The sequence below is a fragment of the Mobula birostris genome, chromosome 11 (assembly GCF_030028105.1).
Source record: "Mobula birostris isolate sMobBir1 chromosome 11, sMobBir1.hap1, whole genome shotgun sequence".
Classification (NCBI taxonomy): domain Eukaryota; kingdom Metazoa; phylum Chordata; class Chondrichthyes; order Myliobatiformes; family Myliobatidae; genus Mobula; species Mobula birostris.
This window is the reverse complement of record NC_092380.1, coordinates 64,228,205-64,253,208: the sequence shown is the minus strand read 5'-3', so window position 1 is coordinate 64,253,208 and position 25,004 is coordinate 64,228,205. Positions and strand designations below refer to the sequence as shown.

At 41.8% G+C, this 25,004-nt stretch overlaps 2 protein-coding genes across 4 annotated transcripts in view; both read left to right on the top strand.

Annotated features, from left to right (window-relative positions):
* LOC140205142 (acyl-CoA (8-3)-desaturase-like) overlaps positions 1 to 10,856 on the top strand; it is a 68,203-nt gene extending 57,347 nt beyond the window's left edge. The window contains exons 12-13 of one of the 3 annotated variants that reach the window (XR_011887762.1): positions 6,637 to 6,875; positions 10,773 to 10,856. Coding sequence is in view for 2 of the 3 variants with exons in the window: in XM_072272398.1 (XP_072128499.1) it covers positions 6,637 to 6,709 (73 nt within the window). In the remaining variant the exon portion in view is untranslated. Of the gene's footprint in view, positions 1 to 1,388; positions 4,984 to 6,636; positions 7,284 to 10,772 lie in introns of those variants that run through there. The other 2 variants (XM_072272398.1, XM_072272399.1) reach the window with 2 other exon arrangements.
* tmem258 (transmembrane protein 258) lies at positions 10,782 to 15,393 on the top strand. Its single transcript, XM_072272400.1, has 4 exons — positions 10,782 to 10,860; positions 12,983 to 13,092; positions 14,587 to 14,737; positions 15,220 to 15,393. Exons 1-3 carry the CDS (start codon positions 10,858 to 10,860, stop codon positions 14,711 to 14,713), a joined length of 240 nt encoding a protein of 79 aa, XP_072128501.1. The 5' UTR covers positions 10,782 to 10,857; the 3' UTR covers positions 14,714 to 14,737; positions 15,220 to 15,393.
* Positions 15,394 to 25,004: the final 9,611 nt, after the last annotated feature.

The following is a 25,004-nucleotide window of genomic DNA, read 5'->3' as shown; positions in this document are numbered from 1 at the left end:
ATTTAGGAGCCGAGAGGTAATGTTGCAGCTATATAGGACCCTGCTCAGACCCCACTTGGAGTACTGTGCTCAGTTCTGGTTGCCTCACTACAGGAAGGATGTGGAAGCCATAGAAAGGGTGCAGAGGAGATTTACAAGGATGTTGCCTGGATTGGGGAGCATGCCTTATGAGAATAGGTTGATTGAACTCGGCCGTTTCTCCTTGGAGCGATGGAGGATGAGAGGTGACCTGATAGAGGTGTATAAGATGATGAGAGGCATTGATCGTGTGGATAGTCAGAGGCTTTTTCCCAGGGCTCAAATAATTGCCACAAGAGGACACAGGTTTAAGGTGCTGGGGAGTAGGTACAGAGGGGATGTCAGGGGTAAGTTTTTTTACTCAGAGAGTTGTGAGTGCGTGGAATGGGCTGCCAGCAACGGTGGTGGAGACGGATACGATAGGGTCTTTTAAGAGGCTTTTAGATAGGTACATGGAGCTTATTAAAATAGAGGGCTATAGGTAAGCCTAGTAATTTCTAAGGTAGGGACATGTTCGGCACAACTTTGTGGGCCGAAGGGCCTGCATTGTGCTGTAGGTTTTCTATGTTTCTATCCCATTTGCCTTCTTAATAGCCTACTGCACCTGCAAACCAACCTTTTGGGATTCATGCACAAGCACTCTCAAGTCCTTCTGCACAGCAGCATGCTGCAACCTTTTAACATTTAAATAACAATCCGTTCCTCTGTTTTGCCTTCCAAAGTGGATGACTTCACATTTACCAACATTGTACTCCATCTGCCAGACCCTTGCCCACTCACTTAACCTATCTATATCTCTCTGCAGACTCTCCGTATCCTCTGCACAAGTTGCTTTTCCACTCAATTTAGTGTCATCACAACTTGGATACACTACACTCAGTCCCCTCTTCCAGATCATTAATGTATACCGTGAACAGTTGGAGGCCCAGCACTGACCCCTGCAGCACAGTACTCACTACTGATTGCCAATCAGAGAAACACCCATGTATCCCAACTCTCTGCTTTCTGTTGGTTAACTAATCCTCTATCCATGCTAACACATCACCCCCAACTCTATGCATCCTTATCTTACGGATAAGTCTTTTATGTGGCACTTTATCGAACGCTTTCTGGAAATCCAAGTAAATAATGTCATTGTCAGCGTTTATCATCATCATCACAGGTCTAACCCTCTCAGCATTCCTTTTCATTGTTTTCTTCTAGTAATATAACTTCCATCCCATTGATCAGTCAACTACTCTATGCAATAACACTTTTTAAGAAGTCAGTGCTCAGTTCAAGCGGAGTGGTTGGTTCTTTGCAAAGGACAATAATTGCTCCCCAGATGTGGAGAGGCACTGGGGATTTATGCTTTTTGTGTTCTCTTGCAGCTCCTTGAAGGAGTCCGGTGAGCTCTGGTTGGATGCGTACCTGCACAAGTGATCATTTTGGTGCTGCCACCTTGAAAATGGGGGGGTTATTCTGCATTTTGTTAACTCATGGGATATAATTTGAGTTAAAGAAGCCAAATCATTGAGAAGACAGCAGCAATTCTTTCTAAACATAAATACAGTTTGGGAATCTGTTTTGAACTATTACTGATAAATGGTGTCACCTTCTTTCACATCACCGCTCCCCCATTGTCACTACCAGCTACAACATAACCAGAAAGGCAGTGATCATTCTACTTCCAACACTGCATAAATCCTGATCTCATGATAGCAGTCCTTCCTCCAGCTTCTGCCTTTTGCCAATGCCCTACAAACCTAGTTGGCAATTCAGTACTGCAAATCCATGCTCTCCAAATCGTGCCTGCAACTTGGCTTTGATGCATGACCGCCAACAGTGGGAGACTGTCGATCCCACATTCTCTCTGTGAATTCGGCGAAGTATTTAAACGGTGCGTTATTATAATGACACCTCATGAATGCTGAAAGATAGACATCTGTCTCTCTTTTGTCCTGCTTATTTTAAACTGGTTAATGCTGCACCAACTGTGGGCAGAACTTTCCATGACAGTGGTTTATGGAGGGTTTTTTTTTTGTTCTGTGACCAATGTGCTAGTTACAACAGACTTGTATGCTTAAGTATAATTTGATTATTCAGTATTTACATACTCCATTGATGCCCAGGTCCAAAACCTAGGCATCAATGGTGCACACAGACACTAAATAATTAAATGGGGAATAAAACAGAAAGTGCTGTAAATATTCAGCAGGTTAGGCAGCGCCTATAGAGGGAGAGCTAGTTAACCTTTCAAAGCAGTGATCTTCTCCCTGTTGTTTTGAAATGTCATTCTTTTGAAACATTAACTATTTCTCTCTCTACAAATGCTTACCAATCTGTTAACTGGAGCCCTGATGTTGTACAGAAATGGTCCTTTGACGTGATATTTTTGCCCAACTATGCTGACCTTACTTGTCCGTATTTAGTCTGTATCTTTCTAATCCTGCCTATTTCAGTGCTGATTGAATATCTCTTAAACATAGTAAATTGTATTTTGTTAATGCATTGGACTCCACCACCTCCGGCAATATGTTCCATATAATTAACCACCCTTTGTGTTTTGAAAAAATCTTACCCGTAAATCTACTTTAAACCTTCCTTTTGGCTTAAACTACGCCCTCTTGTCTTTACGCCTCTCAATCTGCTGCAAGGAAATAATTTTCCCTGCAGGGCTCTTTTATTCCCACACATTTACTTTGCCAGGTCCTCTCTTAGGCAGCTGATGCCAGCCTTCTCCCAGCTCAAGACCTTAACTCAAGCACCAACCTTAATTTTTTTCCATAACTAACTTGAATTAACAAGGGAAATAGAAAGAAAGAAAATAAAGACAGGACTTGTTAACATGTGAAATGCAGGTCAGAATTATTGTTGAACCAAAACAAGAATGCGGGAAACACCCTGCAGTATCTGTGGCGAGAGAAATACAGAGTTTCTCCATCTGTGGTTGGTGCCTGAAGAGATCATTGTGCATTCAGATCCACTTTCAGACTCATTCAATTGTTGAAAGTTGAGAGTAAGATTTATTATCAGAGTACATACATGTCACCACATACAATGCTGAGATTCTTTTTGTGGGCATACTCAGCAAATCTAGAGAATAGTAACTATAAACAGGATCAATGAAAGAACAAGAGCATAGAAGACAACAAACTATGCAAATACAAATATAAATAGCAAAAAATAACGAGGGCATGAAATAACAAGATAAAGAATCCTTAGGGTGAGATAATTAGTTGTAGGAACATCTCAATAGATGAGCCTGATGATTGAGGGGTTCTTGAACCTGGTGGACTGAGTCCTGAGGCACTTGTACCTTCTACTTGAAGGGAGCAGTGAGAAAAGAGTATAGCCTGGGTGGTGAAGATCTTTGATGGATGCTGCTTTCCTACGAGAACGTTTCATATAGATGTGCTCAATAGTTGGGAGGGCTTTACCCGTGATGTACTGGGCAGAACCCACTATCTTTTGTAGAATTTTCCACTCAGCATTGGTGTTCCCCTACCAGGTCTTAATGCAGCCAATCAATACACACTCCACTACCCATCTATAGAAGCTTGTCAAGGTTTTTGATATCACACCGAATCCCTGCAGACTCCTGAGGAAGTAGAGGTGCTATTGTGCTTTCTTTACTATTACATTTATAGGATAGGTCCAGGACAGGTCCTCTGAGATAGTGACACAGAGAAATTTAGTTACTGACCCTGTCCACCTCTGATCCTCTGATGTGAAATGGCTCGTGTACGTAGTTGAGACTAGGCCTTCCCACCCAGAGCTGGGTTTATTCGCTCTGCTCAGTCTACACCGATAGGGCCTGATGTTCATTTTCCATGGGGGGGGGCCTCACTGATCTGATGCCCTGTGTTATATCTGACCTCTGGTGTGCCTGAGTGGAGTTTACACATTTTCTTGAGGTCCTATGGGTTTTCTCTGGGTGCTTGGGTTTCCTCTCACATCCCAAAGACATGCTGGATTTGAGGATAGTCTTCTACTGAAAAATTACCCCTGTCATGCTGCCTAGTGGGAGAATCAGTGGAGTATTAATGAGTGTCACAAGAAAATGTACAGAAATGCGATCGATGGGACTGATCTAATAGGGCTGAGACTTAATCAGCCCAATGGGCCCTTCTGCATTGGAAAGAAATGTAAATGTTTAGCTCTTGTGCATTGAAATGTAGCTTAGAGACTTATTTGAGTTTAGTCTGGAGCTACTGTCTCAGATACCCAGGTTTAATACAGTTTAGTTAATACAACAATCCAGATGACAGCTGATGAACAACTAACCCATTCAAAGACAAATTTCTTAACTATTGAACTCCATACTTACTAATCATCTTGATAAAACGTATTGTAAATTCACGTATTACTGTGCTTAGTGTATTGTTACAAAAGGTTATGTTTTTTTAAACTTTATCAGGGCAGGATAAAGTTGAGGTGAGGTTATTATTGAAATGATGACATGCCATTTAACTCCAGATCGTGCGTTGTCACTATTGAAGGTGCCACAAGTCTGGCATAAGCTTTGATAATAAATACTGGTGGTTATTGATGAATCATGCAGTGGCAATATAAGCAATCCAGCCTGTCTAGCACTTGTTATTTCAAATGTAATGTTCACAAGTCAGTGACCATATCCAGCCACAGATCATAGGGGTCAAACCTGGAACATTCGACTGCTGCCCAGTCAAATGGCTATTGTTGCATTTAATCACCAGACCATCTGTTAATTGATTGTGCTAATATTATTGATGCTATGAACTTGGTTTTCCACTCGTATTGCTGACAGAAATCAACTGCCCTTAAATGACATTCCAACAACATTACAATTACACCAACAATGCCAATGTTCCCGGGCGGGGATTTTGTTTATGGAGCTTTCTGATTAGAAACAATTTGATTGGTTTGCTCTATTGTTCTTCACTCAATGTTCATATCTTTTATGTTAAATAAAGCAATTGAACATCAGTATACTTAACCAGAATATATGGATGTGTGTGTGATTCTGTGCATATGCAAGTGTTTGTTTTGACCACAAGGTGTCTGGTTTGATTCATGCTTCATTTATGGTTTGTTACTACAAGTACTTCAGCTGGTTTTAAAAAGCTGGGATCCAGCTCAGAAGCAGATCATTTGACCCATTCCGCTCTAAACAAACAAAACTTGTTCATCAAATCCTATCTTCTTTCTCTTCTATTTCTTCTTCCTGCCCTTGTGGCTACGGGGGTCAGGGGGTGTGGAGGGAAGGCTGCGGCGGGGTTCTGAGTTGGATGATCAGCCATGATCATAATAAATGGCGGTGCAGGCTCGAAGGGCCGAATGGCCTACTCCTGCACCTATTTTCTATGTTTCTATGTTTACCCATTTTCCTTTTCAATCTAACCTTGTTACTGATCTAAACTTCTCCATTGCACAATAACTAAGGTCTTACATAAATTGTGAGATGAATTTCAAATCATTCTGGCTGTAATGTGGACAGGTCCAACAAAATTTTGGAAGAATATTATTTAATTACATTAGTAAGTAAGCATACTAATAAGCATATTTCTGGGAGGTAAACTGCTTACTAGAGAAATGTATATATTTAAAAAATATTTTTTATCTTATTATTTCTTATGAACATTTTTGTGCAAAAACAGAAAAACAATATTTTAGCCTAATGACAAGTAATTTCCAAAATCAGTTTTGTTTATCTGTCAAATACAGCTACAGTACATGAATACTTTTTAACATATTGTTTTGTTCCTTTCCGTGCCTCGTGGTGCCTTGGGAGGCATTTTTGCCATTTCTGTGGCATTTGACTGTTCTTTACGAGCCAAATTGCTAGCTCAACATTCAACCCAGCATAGATGGAAAGTGTACAAGGGGCCGGCCGGATTCTAACTCAGAACTATTTACCTCAAAGTCCAGTGCTGATGCCGTGACACCACCGTCCAGCTTATTTTAACACGTTATATGGTTTTAAATTAGCATTAGCACACCATTTCTGATTTGCCTAACATTATGTTGTACGTTATACAGAACGATTTTCCTTTTTCTTCGCATGTTTTGAATGTTTCCTTTGCATATTTAACATATTTAGTAGTTGTTGCAATTTCAGCCGGTCATGGTTTTGCCATGTACTGTCGGAGAAGTGGAAGGACTGCGTCTTCATTGCTTACAGCTAAAATGGGATAAGCAGAGAAGTAGTGCACTGTAACTCAAAGCAAAGCAGATCTATTGACTATGTGTTCAATTCATGTCTGTGGAGGGTCTTAACAGTCAGTAGCTCATTTTTGATCTTTCATTACTTCCTTTGGTGAATGGTGGTTGATTTTCCCAGTTTCCAGGGCTGTGGTTGGTTTGCTTTATGTAGGCAGCAGGAATGGGTGGGTCTGGAACCTGGGATTGTGTGGACAGACGACAAGTACTGGAACAACAGAAGGGCAAGGTGGAAATCCTGGGAACTGGGTCCGGTAAAGGAGCAACTGAGGTTCAGGGGGCGGCCAATAGAGAAGTGAGAGCTATCCCAAAAATTAGTTTAGATTTCCTATTTGAGGATGATAAAGCCTCTTCATTCTTTATACTAAAACTTTAAAATATATTTTAATATATTTTTCCTGTATATTTATGAATACTTTGCATTTGTTTTTCTTACAGCACTGGGTCATGCAGAAATTCGAAGTGGGGAAATGAAATGTCACATTCAATTCCTAATGCCATTAGGAATTGAATGTGACCTACAGAACAATGGGAGCCACATATCCATTCTTGTGTATAACCATTACTCATCTTTTGCCAGTCAGAATGCCAGCCATCAGTATTATTCTGTTTTGCAGAAGATCTCTGCCCATCTGGTGCTGTTCTCTGAATCCACATGCTCCGACCACAGGCCCCCAGTCAGTATGCACTGCCTCGTTAATGCTTACTGTATATACTTACCTACTTTTCATATGATTTGTTTCAAAGAATTCAATAATATTGGTCAAGAATTAGTTTTATGTTTGAAATCCATCCTGAACATTCAGTTTATTTGCTTTTTACACGCTTCCCATCGATGTAAATCTGATTTGTGAGTTTTTCCAGCTTTAATTTGTAATTAATATTAGATGGAAACTCTCCTTCTCAATATTGCGTATTAGTACCCCCGTGATCCCTTCAAGCTCATATTTTGCCATTCGTCCTGAACGAAGTACCGAATAGTTTATGAAACATTTCCATCTGCAATGATTGTTTTATAACGTATCGCCGATTATGCACTGCCGCTTAGTGTTTGCTTTGATGCATTACACCAGAGAGCAATTAAAATCCGTCCGTTTCTATAAAGAGCGTCTGGTCTGATCTATAATGTTCAGATTCCTGTCAGTTAGTAAAGTTACAGTCTATGTTATTACCGTCAGCGAGACCAAGCAACACCGCAGGGTTCATCCACATCGTACAGGAGTCACCGTCCAGTGTCTAAATCGGGGCGACTGGTGGCCGCACTGATTTTTATTTGTTTAGCGATACGGGCCTCCCGAGCCATGCCGCCCAGCAACCGCCGATATAACCGTCTTTGGGCTGTGGGTGGACACCGGGGAAAGCCCACACCTTCCACGGGGAAGACGTACAGTCTCCTTACAACGGACGCCGGGATTAAACTCTGTCGCCCCGAGCAGCGCAAAGCGCTACGCTGCATGGCACCTTTCGGCATCCAGACGTGAAATACTAACACCTTGCACAATCTGTTCCCAGTCGGTGTGAAATGCTTAAACACTATTATCTCTCACCCACTGCCCATAACTACACCCTGCGTCACGTACTTACATCCAATTCAGAGTCACGGAACACTACAGCACAGAAATAGGCCCTTTGGCCAATCTTGTCCATGCCAAGCCATTAATCTGCCTAGTCCGGTCAACCTGCACCCGGACCATACCTATCCGTGTACCTATCCAAACTCCATATCCACCGCTTGTACTGGCAGCTTGTTCTACCTTCTCACTACCCTCTGACTGAAGCAGTTCCCAGTTGCCTTAAACTTTTGATCTTTCACCTTAACCTATGACCTCTAGTTGTAGTCTCACCCACTGTACCCTTCAAAGTGTTGTATACCTCTATTAAATCTCCCCTCTAGGGAATTAATTCCTAACCTATGCATCCCAATAATTCAGTTCTCATAGTGAAGTCCTGTACCATCAGACTGGCACTGTGCCATCTGATGCAAGTAGTGCCCACCCTAGGACTCCTGTTACAACCTAGACTCCATTCTGATACAGCACATCCATCCATCACTATCAGGGTATCACTGACAGAGTCCCCAGACCAGCTGCGGTATGGTGTCCATTGCTACAAGACACAGCCAGGACTCCCACTGGTTAGGTTCACCACGTGATATAGTACACATTGTATCTGCTGTGATAAAAAGCTACACAGTTTGGTTAACTACCCACACTGCGGTACAATGCTCTCAAATCAAATAGGTGTTAAGCAAGTTTAGAGGTGAGTTTAGGAATACCACTGTTATGTGCCTTCAGATTCACAAACACTGGTATTGTTAAACCAGTCAGGCACCTGGAGCTGAAAGAGAAACCAGTCAGCATTTCAGGTTGTCTCCTCTGGGAGGTCCAAAGAGCATTTAATCCATTAGGAATTCAGTCACTGCAATGTTTTCATTGTAAGTATTGTAAATGTTCATTCACCCCATTCTGATTATAGTTAACTTCCTTCGTCTGGTCCCTGTTTGGTGTCTGCAACATTTTCTGCTTTTAGAGTCATAGATTCATACAGCACAGAATCTGGCCCTCTGGTCGACTAACCCTTGCATCTATACTAATCCCATCTAACCACATTACATATATATTTTTTTTTCAAGATTGTTTATTGTCATTCATCAGTACACAAAGTGAGTAGAGATAACCAAGGAAATTATAGACCAGTGAGTCTTACTTCAGTGGTGGGCAAGTTGTTGGAGAAGATCCTGCAAGGCAGGACTTATGAGCATTTGGAGAGATGTAATTTGATTAGGGATAGTCAGCATTGGCTTTTCAAGGGCAGGTCGTACCTTACAAACCTGATTGAATTCTTTGAGGATTCTTCATTGATGAAGGTAGAGCAGTGGATGGATTTCAGTAAGGCATTTGATAAGGTTCCCCATGTGAGGCACATTCAGAAAGTAAGGAGCATGGGATCCAAGGAGACCTTGCTTTGTGGATCCAGAATTGGCTTGCCAACAGAAGGCAAAGGGTAGTTGTGGATGATTTGTATCCTGCATGGAGAACGGTGACCAGTGGTGTTCCGCAAGGATCTGTTCTGGAACGTCTCCTCCTGGTGATTTTTATAAATGACCTGGATGAGGAAGTAGAAGGGTGGGTTAGCAAGTTTGCTGATGATACAAAAATTGGGGGTGTTGTGGATAGTCAAAAGGGTTGTCAGAGGTTACAACGGGACATCGATAGGATGCAGAACTGGGCTGAGAAGTGGCAGATGGAGTTCAACCCAGATCAGTGTGAAGTGGTTCATTTTGGTAGGTCAAATTTGAAGACAGAATATAATAGAACATAGAACATTAATAGTAAAATTCTTGGCAGTGTGGAGGATCAATAAGATCTTGGGGTCCATGTCCACAGGACGCTCAAAGTTGCTGCGCAGGTTGACAGTGTTGTTAAGAAGGCGTATGGTGTGTTGGCCTTCGTCAACCATGGGATTGAAATCCAGAGTCGTGAGATAATGTTACAGCTATACAAGACCTTAGTTAGACACCACTTGAAGTACTGTGTTCAGCTCTGGTCACCTCATTATAGGAAGGATGTGGATACTATAGAGGGAGTGCAGAGGAGATTTACAAGGATGTTGCCAGAACTGGAGAGCATGCCTTATGAGAATAGGTTAAGTAAACTTGGCCTTTCCTCCTTGGAGTGACGCAGGATAAGAGGTGACCTGATAGAGTGTCTAAGATGATGAGAGGCATTGATTGTGTGGATAGCCAGAGGCTTTTTCCCGGAGCTGAAATGGTTGCCACAAGAGGACACAGGTTTAAGGTGCTTGGAACCAAGGGACTGTCAGAGGTAAGTTTTTCACACAGAGAGTGGTGGGTGCGTGGAATGCACTGCTGGCAGCGGCGGTGGAAGCGAATACAATAGGGTTTTTAAAAGACTCGTGGAGCTTAGAAAAATAAAGGGCTATGTGCTAGGGAAATTCTAGGCAGCTTCTAGAGTAGGTTACATGGTCGGCACAATATTACGGGCCGAAGGGCCTGTAAAGTGCTGTAGATTTTCTATGTTCTATGTACAAGGGTAAAGAACATAAATTTTACTCCAAATCCGATGCAACATTAAAAATTCCACAATAAGGATAAACAACACCATAAACATAAATACAGTACATAAGATTAGCTTATATACGTCGATCATCCATGCCCTGGAAACTCAAGTTTTTGTTTACTTTTTCTAATGTTGTAGCTTATTTTAGTTTTCCAGCACCTGCAGTATTTTGCTTTTAAAAGACTGCTTAGCTGTGGTGAAGGGAGGGGAGAATGACTGCGGGGGTGCTGGCGGATTCCATAATGACAGCTGACAGTCTGCGGGCCTGATCCAACGTGAACTCCCACCATTCCCAATAACTCCGTCGAATACGCATGCGGAGTCGCCGCGTTGGCTCATGGGAGATGTAGTTTAGCAGAGACGGAGCAAGAAAAGAGAGAGAGAGACAGATTGAGATGAAATATTTTGCTGACAAAATTTGAGCTTTGACTAACGTAGACATCTTGAAAATGTAAATAATTGGGATATTTGCATTCCGAATATAAAAAAAAATAGGTGATGCTTAGAGACTACAACATCCAGAAGGCAGTGGAGGAGTGACGGAATTTCCTCTGTGGAGACGTGGCCCTAAAGAATAAAGATGGTGAGTGGGGATCGTAGGTTAAGGTGTTGAGGGAGGGCGGGGACGGGACTGAGGACGCACGGTGGGGTGGAAGGTAGTGACAGGGACAGGACCGGAGGGTGGCGGCGGCGGAGTTTGGCTCTCGGGCTACTTGTTACTGGGGCAGATATGGCGGCGATAAGGTTGGGGAGACTGGCTAGAGGTGAGATAGTGTTTCTGAGGGGGAGGGGGAACAGTTGTGGGTTGCTGTCCCTGGATGGATGGGAGAATGACAGACGGTGGTAGTGGCGGGGTCCTGGAGGCAACGTAGAGCGAGACTCGGGTGTTGGATGAGGGATGGTGTTAAAGAGCATGTTCCAGTGGGTGTATATGAGGAAGCAACGGCAATGTAACCGATTATTGTCTTATTTCGCCAAGTTCACCGTTAGTTTGGGTTGTATATTGTTTTGAGTTTTGCCAAGATCTGTGCTCTTGAAACGAACGTGTTCTGCTGCTCAAGGTACTTCTTTCTTACTGAAGTCACTTTTAAAAATTGCTCTCTTATCCTTGACTTGGGGTTTCCTGTTTTTGCCCATTGATTGTTCTGTCATGATCCTTAATTTTGTACTGTATGCACCTTATGTGCCTGTGCTGTTGCAGGCAAGTTTTATCATTGTACCTGTGCCTGACCTTACACACAGGAAAAGCTCGTCCAGAGTCGACCCAGATTAATATATTCAATGAATGTAGTGTTTCAATGATAATCCACCAATTGGATTTTCTTGTCCTTCTTTGTATATATAAAATGTGATTAAAAATAAGTAAAACTGCAGATACTAGAATCTGAAACAAAGCAGAAGTGCTAGGAGAACTCATCTCATCACACAGCATCTGAGGAAAGAGAAAACTCTTAACTTTATGAATGGAGGACGTGAACCAGAAATGCTGACTGGTTTCCCTTTCAACTCAAGGTGCCTGGCTGGTTGAGTTCTTCCAATGTTTGTGTTGTAAATTAGTTCTTTAATCTGTTTACCGGTAATCTTGTCCTGCTTCTTGAAATCCATTTGTGATTTCTTTGTAAGCTTGCCTTAAAATATTTTTGAAAGGAACCCAACTACATTCTGAGTTGTGTTTTACTGAAATCCTATGTAATGTCAGACATTCGGCTATGGAATAATGTGTTCAGCCTTTATTAACTTTGGGAGGAAATATGTCATTAGCAACTCTTAATGCAAAGCATCGTCTTTCACACAGGCTCTTTGATTAAAATAAAGCCAGGATTCAGAGGCAGGGAGAAGACCCAAATGCAAGTCAGGAATTTAATTAACTGAGGATGATATGTCTATGAAGGTTCTCAGCCATCCAGGTCATTGTATATCAAGCAGTAGTAAATCAAGGCAACTGGACATCCCTGAACAGAGAGGGGCTGGGGTACGACACCACCTATCAGTTACTTATTATGCAGTCCTGACATCTCTACCCTGGCGTCTCCTCAACATTCATGCAAAGATAAGACTAACAACTCTCTCATTAGCTCTGTGATGCTTAACGATGCTCATGTGATTGCTATATCTTTAAACAAGTTTGTAAGCGGGTTAACTACCCAGCGTGAATCAGAACTGAAGAAGCCTCTCAGATGGGTGGTGAAACATCTGGACAAGATGGCAAGTCCAGTTGCCTTGAATTACTACTGCTTGATGAACTGAGGATGATGCATAACTTTTTGTATGGTTGATATTTTACTTTAATATGTGGTGCTTCACGGTACTATGTATTTCGGGCGCCACGGTAAGCATAGCAGTTAGCGTGACGCCATTTCAGCTCAGACGTTCCGGAGTTCGGAGTTCAATTCCGGCACCATTCTGTAAGGAGCCTTTGCACGTCCTCCACGTGTAGTGTGTGGGTTTTCCCCGGGTGCTCCAGTTTACTCCCACAGTCTGAAGATATACTGGGTAGGTTAAATAACCAGTGTAAATTGCCCTGTGACTAGGTTAGGGCTAATCGAGGTTGTGGGGCTGCTAGGGTAGCGTAGCTCGAAAGGCCAGAAGAGTCTACTCTGCATTCTATCACAAGATAATGAAATACTCATAAGCAGCAGCTCCAGCGTGCGTTGTGCGTCTCTGTTGTGTGTTATTAATTGTTTAGACTTGTTTGTTTTCTTCAGGAGCTGGAGGCGATGACCAGATACACCAGCCCGGTCAATCCAGCTGTCTTCCCACATTTGACAGTGGTCCTTCTTGCAATCGGAATGTTCTTCACCGCCTGGTTTTTCGTGTATCCTTTCACATTGTGGTCAGCCTGAAGGGCTTTGCGTTTCCAGCGATGACATGTACCTTTAATGCTGGGATTTGTGATCCTTTCTGTTCATTGTGGTCAGCCTGAAGGGCTTTGCGTTTCCAGCGATGACATGTCCCTTTAATGATTCAGTTTTAGGTCAGTGCAGCGTTCAAGGCCCTCTTACCTGAAACTGAGTCTGCTAATGTCTCCTTTTCATTGCTGCTTGGCGCCAGCTTCTACATGTTCAGAGGATGATTTGGATTAATTGTTGTTAGCTCCTGGGAAAACTATATTCTGCAATGGATCAATGCTGTATCATGCTGGAGGTGCTTAATCTTCAATAATTATCATTATAGTTGCAGGTGTTAGAGCAGTTTGGAATTGTGTTTGACATAGTAACATTTGAAAAATGTGGCTTATTGGAAAGGCTTAGTGATGTTAGGGAGCTTTGTCTATAGAGGCAGTATGGTGGAGATCAACAGTAAGATTCCTTTGCTTGATTCCTCTCTGCAGCACTTGACCATCCCTGCCCCAAGTGACCTTCAGACTGCATGTCTGTGTGAACAGGTGACCATCTACTTTCACCTTCATCTCAGTCCATCTGTGGAATACCTTGATTCACAGCTCTGTCACTGAGCTTGGCATTCCACCTTTGAAAACAGGTTAATCTGAAACTCAGCAGACTGTGCACTGACTTGCACTGTGTCTCACCCATCCTGTGTTGGTTGCTGTTTGAGCGACATTTAGATGTTCAAATTCTGTCTTTGAAATCTTTCCCTTGGCTCTTGCCTGCTTGCCTCTGAAATCATCTCCAGCCCCACATGCTGGAGATATCAGCAGTCCTCCGACTCTAGACCAAGGATTCCTAATCTTTTTTATGCCATGGACCAATACTATTATGGAAGGTTGGGAACCCCTGCTCAAGATACTTGTTTTCTGTAAGTATTCCATCAGCTTCCATTTGCTGAGGTCCAAAGCTCTAAACTTTCCTCCTTGGATCTTTCTGCCTTAGATTGGTTGCAGACTTTTTTTTGTTATTTATAATAGCAACTGCTTCTCTATCAAAAAATGTTGACAGTAAAGGACTCAGTGCATCGAGTAGCATTTGGGAAGACAAAGGATGGTGAATATTTTGGATTGTAATCCTTTATTGGTCAGGTTCACGTAACGCCCATTTCAAAACCAGTTATTGCTGACTTGTACTATCATGACTAGAGAGGTGGCAGTTTGCATTTGGATCTTATTCCAGAATCACTTAATCATATTAGGATTACATGGCAAAGGCACAGGTCAGGTTATTACTCCATCCTTGAGCAGCAGAGTCACTGGATTTTATGAAGACATGTAAAATCGGGATCATCTCTAAGGTACTGGGGTGATGGCTGTCCTTGTGCATGTAAGAAATTCTAACGGTGTGAGCAGGTACACTTCAAGAGAACTGTTTAAATCAAATGCAACTGTAAAATCATTTTTCCTCAATCATTCCTTTAGATATGAGGTAACTTCCACCAAATACACAAGGGATATCTACAAAGAGCTGCTGATTTCTCTAGTAGCTTCTCTTTTTATGGGGTTTGGAGTACTTTTCCTCCTCCTCTGGGTCGGGATCTATGTATGACTGGAGCAGGGTGTGCGTGGAGAGGTGAGAAACAGCTGCTGGATATGAAAACATTTAACCCTTGTTAGCAATGTGCTAATCCAGTGTCTTACAGCACATGTGCCTTGGGTTGTTGTGAGGCCTTTCATTAATATCAAAGTCAACAAGGGAAAATTCGGATGGGGGTAATGGAGACAAATGTATTTCCATTACTAACAATTTTGTTACCTGGAATATAATGGATTTTTTTTAACTGTACTAATAGCTCACTATATTTTGATGTGTTTATATCTTCAATAGCCTCACTTAACCATCCTTAACCTGATTATTGATGATAAGACGTTGTTGCAAGCTACTCCATTCATTATACTACTGTTTCCCTTTCATATTTAAAACTTCACAATAAACAAGCTTTTGGCTACCTCTTAGGCTTTTTGCTGTCTTCTTCTAAAGCATCTTGGATATGATTTTCTAAACTAAAAGCACACTGTGAATCTGTTTTTTGACTTATTTTTTATCCTGAACAGAAACGTGAGACCATTCCTTCAGGATATGCTGCTTTCACACTGGCTTGGTTGTCGTCTCGATGCCTCTGGATGTCACAGAAGCAAGAGGCCTTCAAGATCTACTGAGTAGCACCTGGATTTTTTTTTATCAGAGCCTATTGTACTAACAAAAAAATAAAAACATCTTTGTTCACACTTTGATTTTTACTTTTAAGTTTACAAAATTGTTCTTAAATGTTCTTGCCTGTTGTGGCTGGTATGCTTTGTCTTTGGGTGTAATGTCAGTGGGGTAGAATCTTCTGTATCTCCTCTCAGGTGAACAGAAAACTCTCACACTGTTGATTGTAGTTGAGTAGGGGATTTCTCCATGACTGATATGTGACACTCAGCCAACTTGATTAAAACAATCTGGCAGCTCAGTATTCCGGAGTTCAGTTGTTTTTGACGCGACAGAGCGGGAGGGATTAACGGGGGGAGGGTGTGGTGTTACCAGTCAGGGAAAATATCATGACCATGCTCAGTCAGAACAGACTGGAGAACTCATTTACTGAGGCTTTCTGGGTGGAACTGAGGATGAGAAAGGTATAACCTTGTTAATGGGGCTACATTATAGACCACATAACAGTCCTCAGGATTAGAAGAACACATCTGTGGAGAGATCGCAGACTGTTGCGAGAAACATAAGGTTGTGATAGTAGGTGATTTTAACTTTCCATGTATTGACAGACTCCCATATTGTAAAAGGATTAGATAGGATAGAGTTTGTCAAATATGTTCAGTAAGGTTTCCTTAATCAGTATATAGAAGTCCCAACGAGAGAGTGTGTGATACTTGATTTCCCATTAGAGAATGAGACGACAGGTGACAGAAGTTTGTGTAGGGGAACACTTTGCATATAGTGATCATAATACCATTAGTTCCAAAGGAAATATGGAAAAAGATAGGTCTGGTCCACAGGTTGAGATTCTAAATTGGAGAAAGGATCTGGCAAACATGGATTGGGACAGGCTGTTTTCTGGCAAACTTGTACTTGGTAAGTGGGAGGCTTTCAAAAGTGAAATTTCAAGAGTACAAAGCTTGTATGTGCCTGTCAGAATAAAAGGTTAGGATAACAGGTTTAGGGAACCTTGGTTTTCAAGAGATAGAGGTCGTGGTTAAGAAGAAAGAGAGGTGCGTAGCAGATATAGGCAGGTAGGAACAAATGAGATACCTAGGGATTCTACAGATATGTTAACTGCGAAAGGATTGCAAAGAACAAAATTGGTCATTTGGAAGATCAGAATTGTAATCTATGGAGCCAAAATAGGTGGGGGAGATCTTAAATGGATCTTGTTGCATCTGTATTTACTCAGGAAATGGAAACAGAGTCTATAGAAGTGAGGTAAAGCAGCAGCGAGATCATGGACCCTTTACAGATTACAGAGGAGGAGGTGTTTGCTGTCTTGAGGTGAAATAGGGTGGAAAAATCCCCAGGGCCTGACAAGGTGTTCCCTTGGACCCTATGGAAGGTAAGTGCAGAAAATGCAGAGGCCCTAGCAGAGATATTGAAATCATCCTTAGTAACAGGTGAGGTACCAGAGGATTGGAAGATAGTTAATGTGTTCTGCTGTTTAAGAAAAGCTCTAAAAATAAACCAGAACATAGTGGTGGGAAAGTTAATGGAAGGTAATATAAGGGACCGGATATATGAGTATTTGGATAGACATGGGCTGATAAGGTAGTCAGCACAGCTTTGTGAATAGTAGGTCATGTCAAAGAGTTTTTTGAGGAATTTACCAGGAAAGTTGATGAAGACAAGGCAGTGGATGTTTCCTACATGAACTTTAGCAAGGCATTGGACAAGGTCCCGCACGGGAGGTTGGTCAAGAAAGTTCAGTTGCTTGGCATTCAGGGTGAGGTAGTAAATTGGATTAGACATTGGTTTTGTGGGAAGAGCTAGAGAGTGGTAGTAGATACTTGCTCCTCTGACTGGAAGCCTGTGACTAATAGAGTGCTGCAGATTGGTGCTGGGTCTGTTTGTCACCTATATCAATGGTCTGGATGATAATGTGGTTAACTGGATCAGCAAATTTGTGGATAACACCAAGATTAGGAGTATAGTGAACAGTAGGGAAGACTATCAGAGCTTGCAGTGAGATCCGGACTAGCTGGCAAAATGGCAGATGGAATTTAATGCAGGCAAGTAAAAGGTATTGCACTTTGGTAGGACCAACCAGGGTTGGTCTTGCGTAGTGAATGGTAGGACACTGAGCAGTGTGGTAGTACAAAGGGATCTGGGAATATAGGCCCATAATTCATTGAATGTGGTGGGCAGGTTGATAGGGTTATAAAGAAAGCTTTTGGCACATTGGCCTTCATAAATCAAGGTATTGCGTACAGGAGATGGGCTGTTAAGTTGAAGTTGTATAAGACATTGGTGTGGCCTAATTCAGAGTATTGTGTGCTGTTTTGGTCAGCTACTTACAGGAAAGATGTAAATAATATTGAAGGAGTACAGAGAAAATTTACAAGGATGTTGCCAGGACTGGAGGACCTGTGTTATAAGGAAAGATTGAATAGTTTAGGACTTTGTTCCTTGGACAGAAGATTGAAGGGAGAGTGATAGAGATACATATTTATGAGGGGTATAGATGGGTAAATGCAAGCAGGCTTTTTCCACTGAGGTTGGGTGGAACTACAACTAGAAGTGATAGGTTAAAGGTGAGAAGTGAGACGTTTATGGGGAACTTCTTCACTCAGAGGGTGGTGAGAGTGTGGAATGAGCTGCCAGCACAAGAGCATATGAGCTTGATTTCAACATTTAAGAGAAGTTTGGATAGGTACATAGATGGCAGGGGGACTACAGTCCAGGTGCAGGTGAATGGGACTAGGCAATGTAAATGGTTCGGTGTGGACTAGTTGGGCCAAAGGCCCTGTTTCTATGCTGTTCTTTTCTATGACAACCCTTAATACCCTTGTATTGGTGATGAGCCACTTTCTTGAAGTACTGCAGTTTTAATGGTGCGTGAACAGCAACATATTTCCACATCAGAACACTTTGATGGTAGAAATTTCAGGTTTGTGAGTTACTGTTGGTCAAATTAACATCTAAATTTTGTATGTGACATGGGCTGTAGCCACGGTTTGCTGATAGGGTGGTGAGTGGTATACCAATGGAGTGGGGTGTTTTGCCTTAGCTTAGGGGTTCCCGACCATTTTTTGCATTGGACCCCTACCGATAAGTGAGGGTTCCATGGTCCAAGAATCCCTCTGAATCCTATTTTCCTGCCTTCTGGTAACCTTTAATGCCCTGATAATCAAGAACCTATCAACCTCTGCTTTATACCCAATGACTTGGACTCCGCAGCCATCTCTGGCAATGAATTCCATAGATTTACTACTCTGGCTAAAGAAAGACGTTCTAAAAAGACGTCCTTTATTCTGAGGCCGTGTTCTCAGGTCCTAGTCTCACCCACTGCCTTTCAATATTCGATTCATTTCAATGAGATCCACATCCCCCACACATCATTCTTCTAAACTTCAAGTTTAGAGGCCTAGAACCATCAAACACTCTTCATATGTTAATCGTTTCAGTCCCAGGATCATTCGCATGAACCTACTCTGGACTCTCTCCAGTTCCTTAAGGAGCCCAGATCTCTTCAAAATATGCCAAGTGTGGTCTGACCAATGCCTTATAAGTCCTCAACATTACATCCTTCCTATTCTATTATATTCTAGTCCTCTTGAAATGAAAGCTAATTTTGCATTTCTGACCACGGACTTAACCTGCAAGTTAATCTTTCCGGAATACTGCATGAGGATTCCCAAGTCCCTTTGCACCTTTGATATCTGATTTTGCTCCCCATTTAGAAAATAGTGTACACTTTTATTCCTTCTAGCGAAGTGCTTGAACATATACTTCCCTATCCCGTATTCCATCTGCCACTTTGCCCATTCTCCTTATCTGAGTACTTCTGCAGGCTTCCTGCTTCCTCGACACTGCCTGCATCTCCACCTATCTTAATTTGTTTAAAGATACAGTACAGAACAGCTCTTCCCACCCAATGAGCCACAGCGCCCAGCAACCCGCTTATTTAACACTCACCTAATCACAGGACAATTTACAATGGCCAATCAGCCTAGTAACTGGTACCAGAGCACAGAGGAAATCCAGACACTCATAGAGAGAACATAAACACGCCTTAAGATATCGTCCACAAACTTGGTCAAAAAGCCATCAATTTATGCTATTTCGCATTTCAAGCCTTCACAATATTCTCTTACAATTTCAGAATTTCATGTGCACTTCTAGGAGGTAAGTCCTTCCTTTGTTAAATTGGTTCATTATAAACCTTACCTTTTTTCTATCTTTCCCCTTTTCCGTCTCTTAAAAACTGATCTTTATCAGTTCCGGTGCAAGGTCTCAACTGAAATCATTAGTCTTGTTTCTCCCAAGTTGTTATTTGTCCTGATGAATAGCTCCAGTAATGCTCTCAGCTTTCCAGTAAGTTGCTTTTGAGATACCACTGCTTAATAAAGCAGCAGCTAACCCATGTTGAGAGGAGGATTAAAAAAATATCACTAGGATAGCGAGTTAATGAGAAATGCGTGTGTTATTTAATGCAGGAAAGAACGTAGATGACTGAGGTATCTGCAAAGGGATATGGAGAGATTCTCTGTGAAAAGGTGGCAGCTGGTGGGCAAATGTGAGAAAACGCAGGAACAACACTAAACACTACTTCGGAAGTGAAACACTAGCAAATATTGTTTCACTAAAAGATAGCTCAACGTAAATTTATTATCAAAGTACACGTCACCATATACTATCCTGAAATTCATTTTCTTGCAGGCATTCACATTAAATACAAAGAAACACAATAGAATCAAAGAAAAACTGTAGAGACGGACAAACAACCAATGTGCAAAACGCAACAAATTGTGCAAGTCCAAAAATTAATAATAAATATAAATAGTAAGTAGTGAGAACATGAATTATAGAGTCCTTGGAAGAGAATCCACAGATTGTGGAATCGGAGGATGTGGATCGGGGCGTGATGCTTGGAGAGATACAAAAATAGCAGCTACAAGTAGTAATTGGGAGGTGGGAGTGGCGGGGAGGGTCAAAGTATGGGGGCCTTTATTGCAAGGGATATGTAAATCTTGCCGATATACACAGAGCGACTCTGCAGATGCTGGAAAACTTGAGGAACACGCACAAAAGGCTGGAGATCTCATCGAGTCAGGCAGCATCTATGGAGAGGAGTGAACAGTCGACAAAGGCAAGGACTCTTCATCAAGAAATACTGCTGCTATTTTATGGACTGTTAAAACTGTACCTGGAGTATTGTGTGTAATTTCGATCTCTTCCTAATGCGATACCTCACAGATAATGTAGTAATTGTTCACTACTCAATTCCCGAGTTGTGATGTATACCTTGATGTCTGAGAAGGGTTAATGGTGTAGATACTGAAACCATTTCAATTCCAAACTGGCACCAGTCAGAGCTAAGTTTGGTCGGAGCTTTCCTAAAAGCGCCGTGGATTCTGAGATGCAGCTTATTTTCAGGTAGATCATTGGACGTCTTAGTATTTCTAGCAAATATTATGGACCATTTCATTGAATGCCCGAGTTGGTCATCTAGTTTCTGTGCGATAGTTTTAGGGTTGTAGCTGAACTGGGAATATTCTCACTAACCATGTTAAGTGCAAGAATCTGGCCGGTGTGAGTGAATCTTGTAGCTTTTTGCCGGCCGATTTAAAGGGTCTTCATTTTCAAGTAAATGAACAGCGGGGAGGAACTTGGATAATAATCTTTATTGTTAAATGCTAGGTAAAAAAAATATACAAATCGATTTGGCAATTAACGTTTGAAATTAATCTTTCTTTTCAACAAGCGATGTAGAAAAACACTTTAGTGTTGTGTTATTTCAACGGTTGACAGCTGCATGTACCATGAACCACAGGAATGTTTTAGTTAACAATATTTATTGCATATCGACAGCTGCAGTACTATTTGGTAAGAGATGAACATATTCAACGGTCATAATACGTTTCGTCAAACGATTCCCAACTTCGCCACAGAAGAGATTAAATAATCAGCCACGTTATGCATCCTCTAACATTATCCATTAGTCAGATGGGTGGCAAAATTACTTTTTTTTTGTTTTCTTCCTTCAAAAATGGAGTTTTCAGACTTGAGTTTGCGGTATTAAACCTGGTTGGGGGGGAGGGGTGATGGGGGACGATATTACATATCAAATTTGCAAAAATAATAACACAAGGACTGTGCTTTTTAAGAGATTTCCAAAGTCATAAATTAACATTAAGACGATTGCCTCGCCCAGAGCGCAGTAGGAAACAGAAAGGCTGTTCTGGTATCCTGCAATAAGAATTGGCTGTGTGTTATTTCATCCCTGCTGCTACGGCTTCACACAGTCTGTAACTGGACACACAAAATGAGTCAGCTGTCCAGACATTAATACAGAACAATAAATATATTTTCAATAACACAATGAAACTCAAGTACACTGAAGCTAAACATAAAACTAGCAGAAACGTAATTTCTAAGTCTATCTTACACAAAACCCACAGCTGAATAAAAAAAACAAAATTTTAACACGTAAAAAAGCTAATTACGTACAACGATTAACATGTGATTGTAAAAATAAAACAAGAATTAGTGCTTTACGAAATGATTGCAATAGCAATTAAAATACATAATATTTACAGGGAGCTTTGAGCTATTTTTATTTAGCAATTGATATTTTTAAGATACAGTTATTAAGTTTAAGCAGTGAGCGCAGCGCCCCCTGCCGGCGTTAATCTCGGTACCACGTGGCCTGACCTCGGGAGGCAATTGACCACATGCTTGATACAGTCCAGTTTCCTTTTCTTAAGTATCAACACCTCTAATGTTAATTTATTATTAGTGTTTCCTCTCCAGTTTTATTCCTCTGCTGAAGGTTGATTCAGGGCTGAAGCAAAGTGGCTCATGCAGAAGCCCAAAGACCGTCAATTAAAACCACCGGATCTTTAAGTGATGGAGGGATTGTGGAACAGATTTCGTGATGTGTGGCAACAGGCACAATGTGTCTCTCTCACCTGGAATAACGATCCAGTTACACTGCCCCCAGCTATCCTCTAACACCTGGTCAAAGTAGGTGGTGATCTTGGACGAGGCCACGTAACGACAAAAAATAAGAACAGGAGGAGGACGCACGGACCCTCTGCCCTGCCATTCAATGGAACCAGCCGGTTAGACGATTGACCTTAGTTCCACTTCTTCGGCTGATTCCCATGAGACGCATTGGATCTAAAATCTGATCCTCTCTTCAACTGTTGTCTACACAGAAACATAAGCAGAATCACTGGCTGATGACAGCCAGGAGCTGCATCCTTGTCTGATTACCTTCCGTGAGTCAATCAGTGTATGGTTATTGCTGAGCAGGGCGTACCTTAGTTTATCACACTCATGAACCAAGATTTCCTGCAGGTGCTGGAAATCCAGAGCAACGTTCAACCAGAATGTTCTTACACTCAACCAGATTGCTACATCCTATGTAAGACTTTTAAAATAAGGATTAATACATTCCTTGTTACACATAAAAACAGTCCACTCTGATTCTGTAACAGTCACATTACATTAAGTGGGTTTAGTATCTCGCGAGTTATTGTGATCCTAATAACTGACGTGACCTTGCGTTTAAAATACCATTTACATGAGAGAATATTTACAGCAACCGCTCCAGACAGTGTTTCGATGACATTTATCCCAGATTTCCGGGAAGGGCGGTGGAAGTCCATTCGCCCGGACAAGACGTGGTACGTAGGGAAGCAGTTTGGGCTTTACAGGAAGATTCCTCCCTCAAGGGGTTCAGTAGTCATGCAGGTTAAGTGAAAGATCCGTTCTCAACTTTCCTCCAATAGGTACCTTTAGGACCTATTGTTGCGACGGAGATCGGTGCAAGGATTCGGAATTCGGAATTTGATTGCCGGGAACGATTCCTTCGGTCAGTAGCAGCACACCAGGTTATGGACTAAAGCAAAATCCCTCTAGATAGCTATAGCAATATACTTCATACATCATTCTCTAAAGAGCACCTCCTGCAGACGAAGTGTGGCCTTTGGGCGGGTTCTCCCCCGGGTGTCCCGAGACCATGTCCTTTCCAGACACATTGCACATAGAACCATCACAGCCTACAGTTAAACGGCTTCCGCTCATTCGTGAGAAAGGGGCCATTATACAGTCCCTATTTTGGCACATGATACAACTATCTTACAACACATTAAGCCCTATCAACTAAATTCTTTAAAATAGTTATTTAAACATGCTCTTGCCTCAAATCGCCCCGTCTGGTTGCATCTAAGTTTCACATTCTCATTACTATGTTAAATTTCAGGGGAATTTTTGTTGGGCAAGAATATAACTGTTGCTTGTGGGGTTGGGGTTGGGGGGAATATACTGAACATTATACCTGTGTCTCTTGACTTTTTAATGGATATATTTCTGTCGTATTCCAAGTGTGCACGCAGGGATCATCACAACCAAGCTCAATCCCTTTCACAGCTGACATCCCCAAACAATACAGTACACCATTATCAAGTCTTAACACAGATAGATAGCTCAATCTGACTGTCTGACTTTTAGACCAGGACACTAGAGGTTGTTACATTTCTTCTGCAATTAGAGGACTTCACAAATCGTCTATCTATCTTAAAGGCTCTGGACATCCTTTAAGTACGGCTGAACTAGACTGTGTAGGTGGCCCAGAACAATCTTCAAACTTACACTTTAATCAAGTAATTAGATTCTATAAACTGCTGGCTAACCTAAATTCATTATAAATAATTTTTTAGTAAGGCAGTTCTGAAGAAACAGTTGGGCAAATTAAACTCAACCCAGATCCATTCTAGATAAATTACTTATGGAGCAGTATAATTTATATTTTATATATTATACCAAACATGTTAGGTTAATGATCTTACTACAATGTATTATGATACTGCCAGGAAAAATTACCCATGCAGACAAGATTTACCAGGATGCTGGATGTCATATGAGGTCAGGCTGATAGAACTAGGGCTTTTCACTTTGGAGAGGCTGAGAGGTGACTTGATAGAGGTGGACAAGATAATAAGAAACATAGGTCGAGTGGACAGCCAGAGACTTTTTCCCAGGGTGGAAATAGCTAATACAAGGGGGCATAATGTTAAGGTATTTAGAGAAAAGTATAGGGGGGATATCAGAAGTGTTATTTTTTTAAATACAGAGTAAAAATGCATTGCCAGGGTTGGTGGTGGAGGAGGATACATTAGGGACATTTAAGAGACTCTTGGATTGGCACATAAGTATCAGGACACTGGAGCAGGGATCCAATCACAGACCCAATACTGTGCACACAGTGATATTAATTGAGTAATAAATCCTGAGGTGCAAACAAAGTCGGCATCAAAGTTCAGGCAGAGAGCAAAACATCCAGAGAAATCCAAAAACCAGAATCCAGAAACAGGCAGGGTCGATATTCAGACGGACTGAGTACAGATACAAATGCTGAAAAGGCTCAGGAAAATTCACTAGCACTATCTGGTAACAAACAAGTGAAAACACGGGACTGAAATACACTGAGCAATAAACAGAGAGGCAGATGATAGGTGGAGCACAACGTGACACAGGTGGCAGCAATACAGGTACTAACGAGAAACAGGTGAGAGACGGTACTCAGTAATACAGGGGCCGGAGTAGAGCAGGAGTGGGGACAGGAACACATGGCAATACAAAACCACAGACTGACAGCCAGGAGGAAACACACAAAAAGACAGAGTTCAAC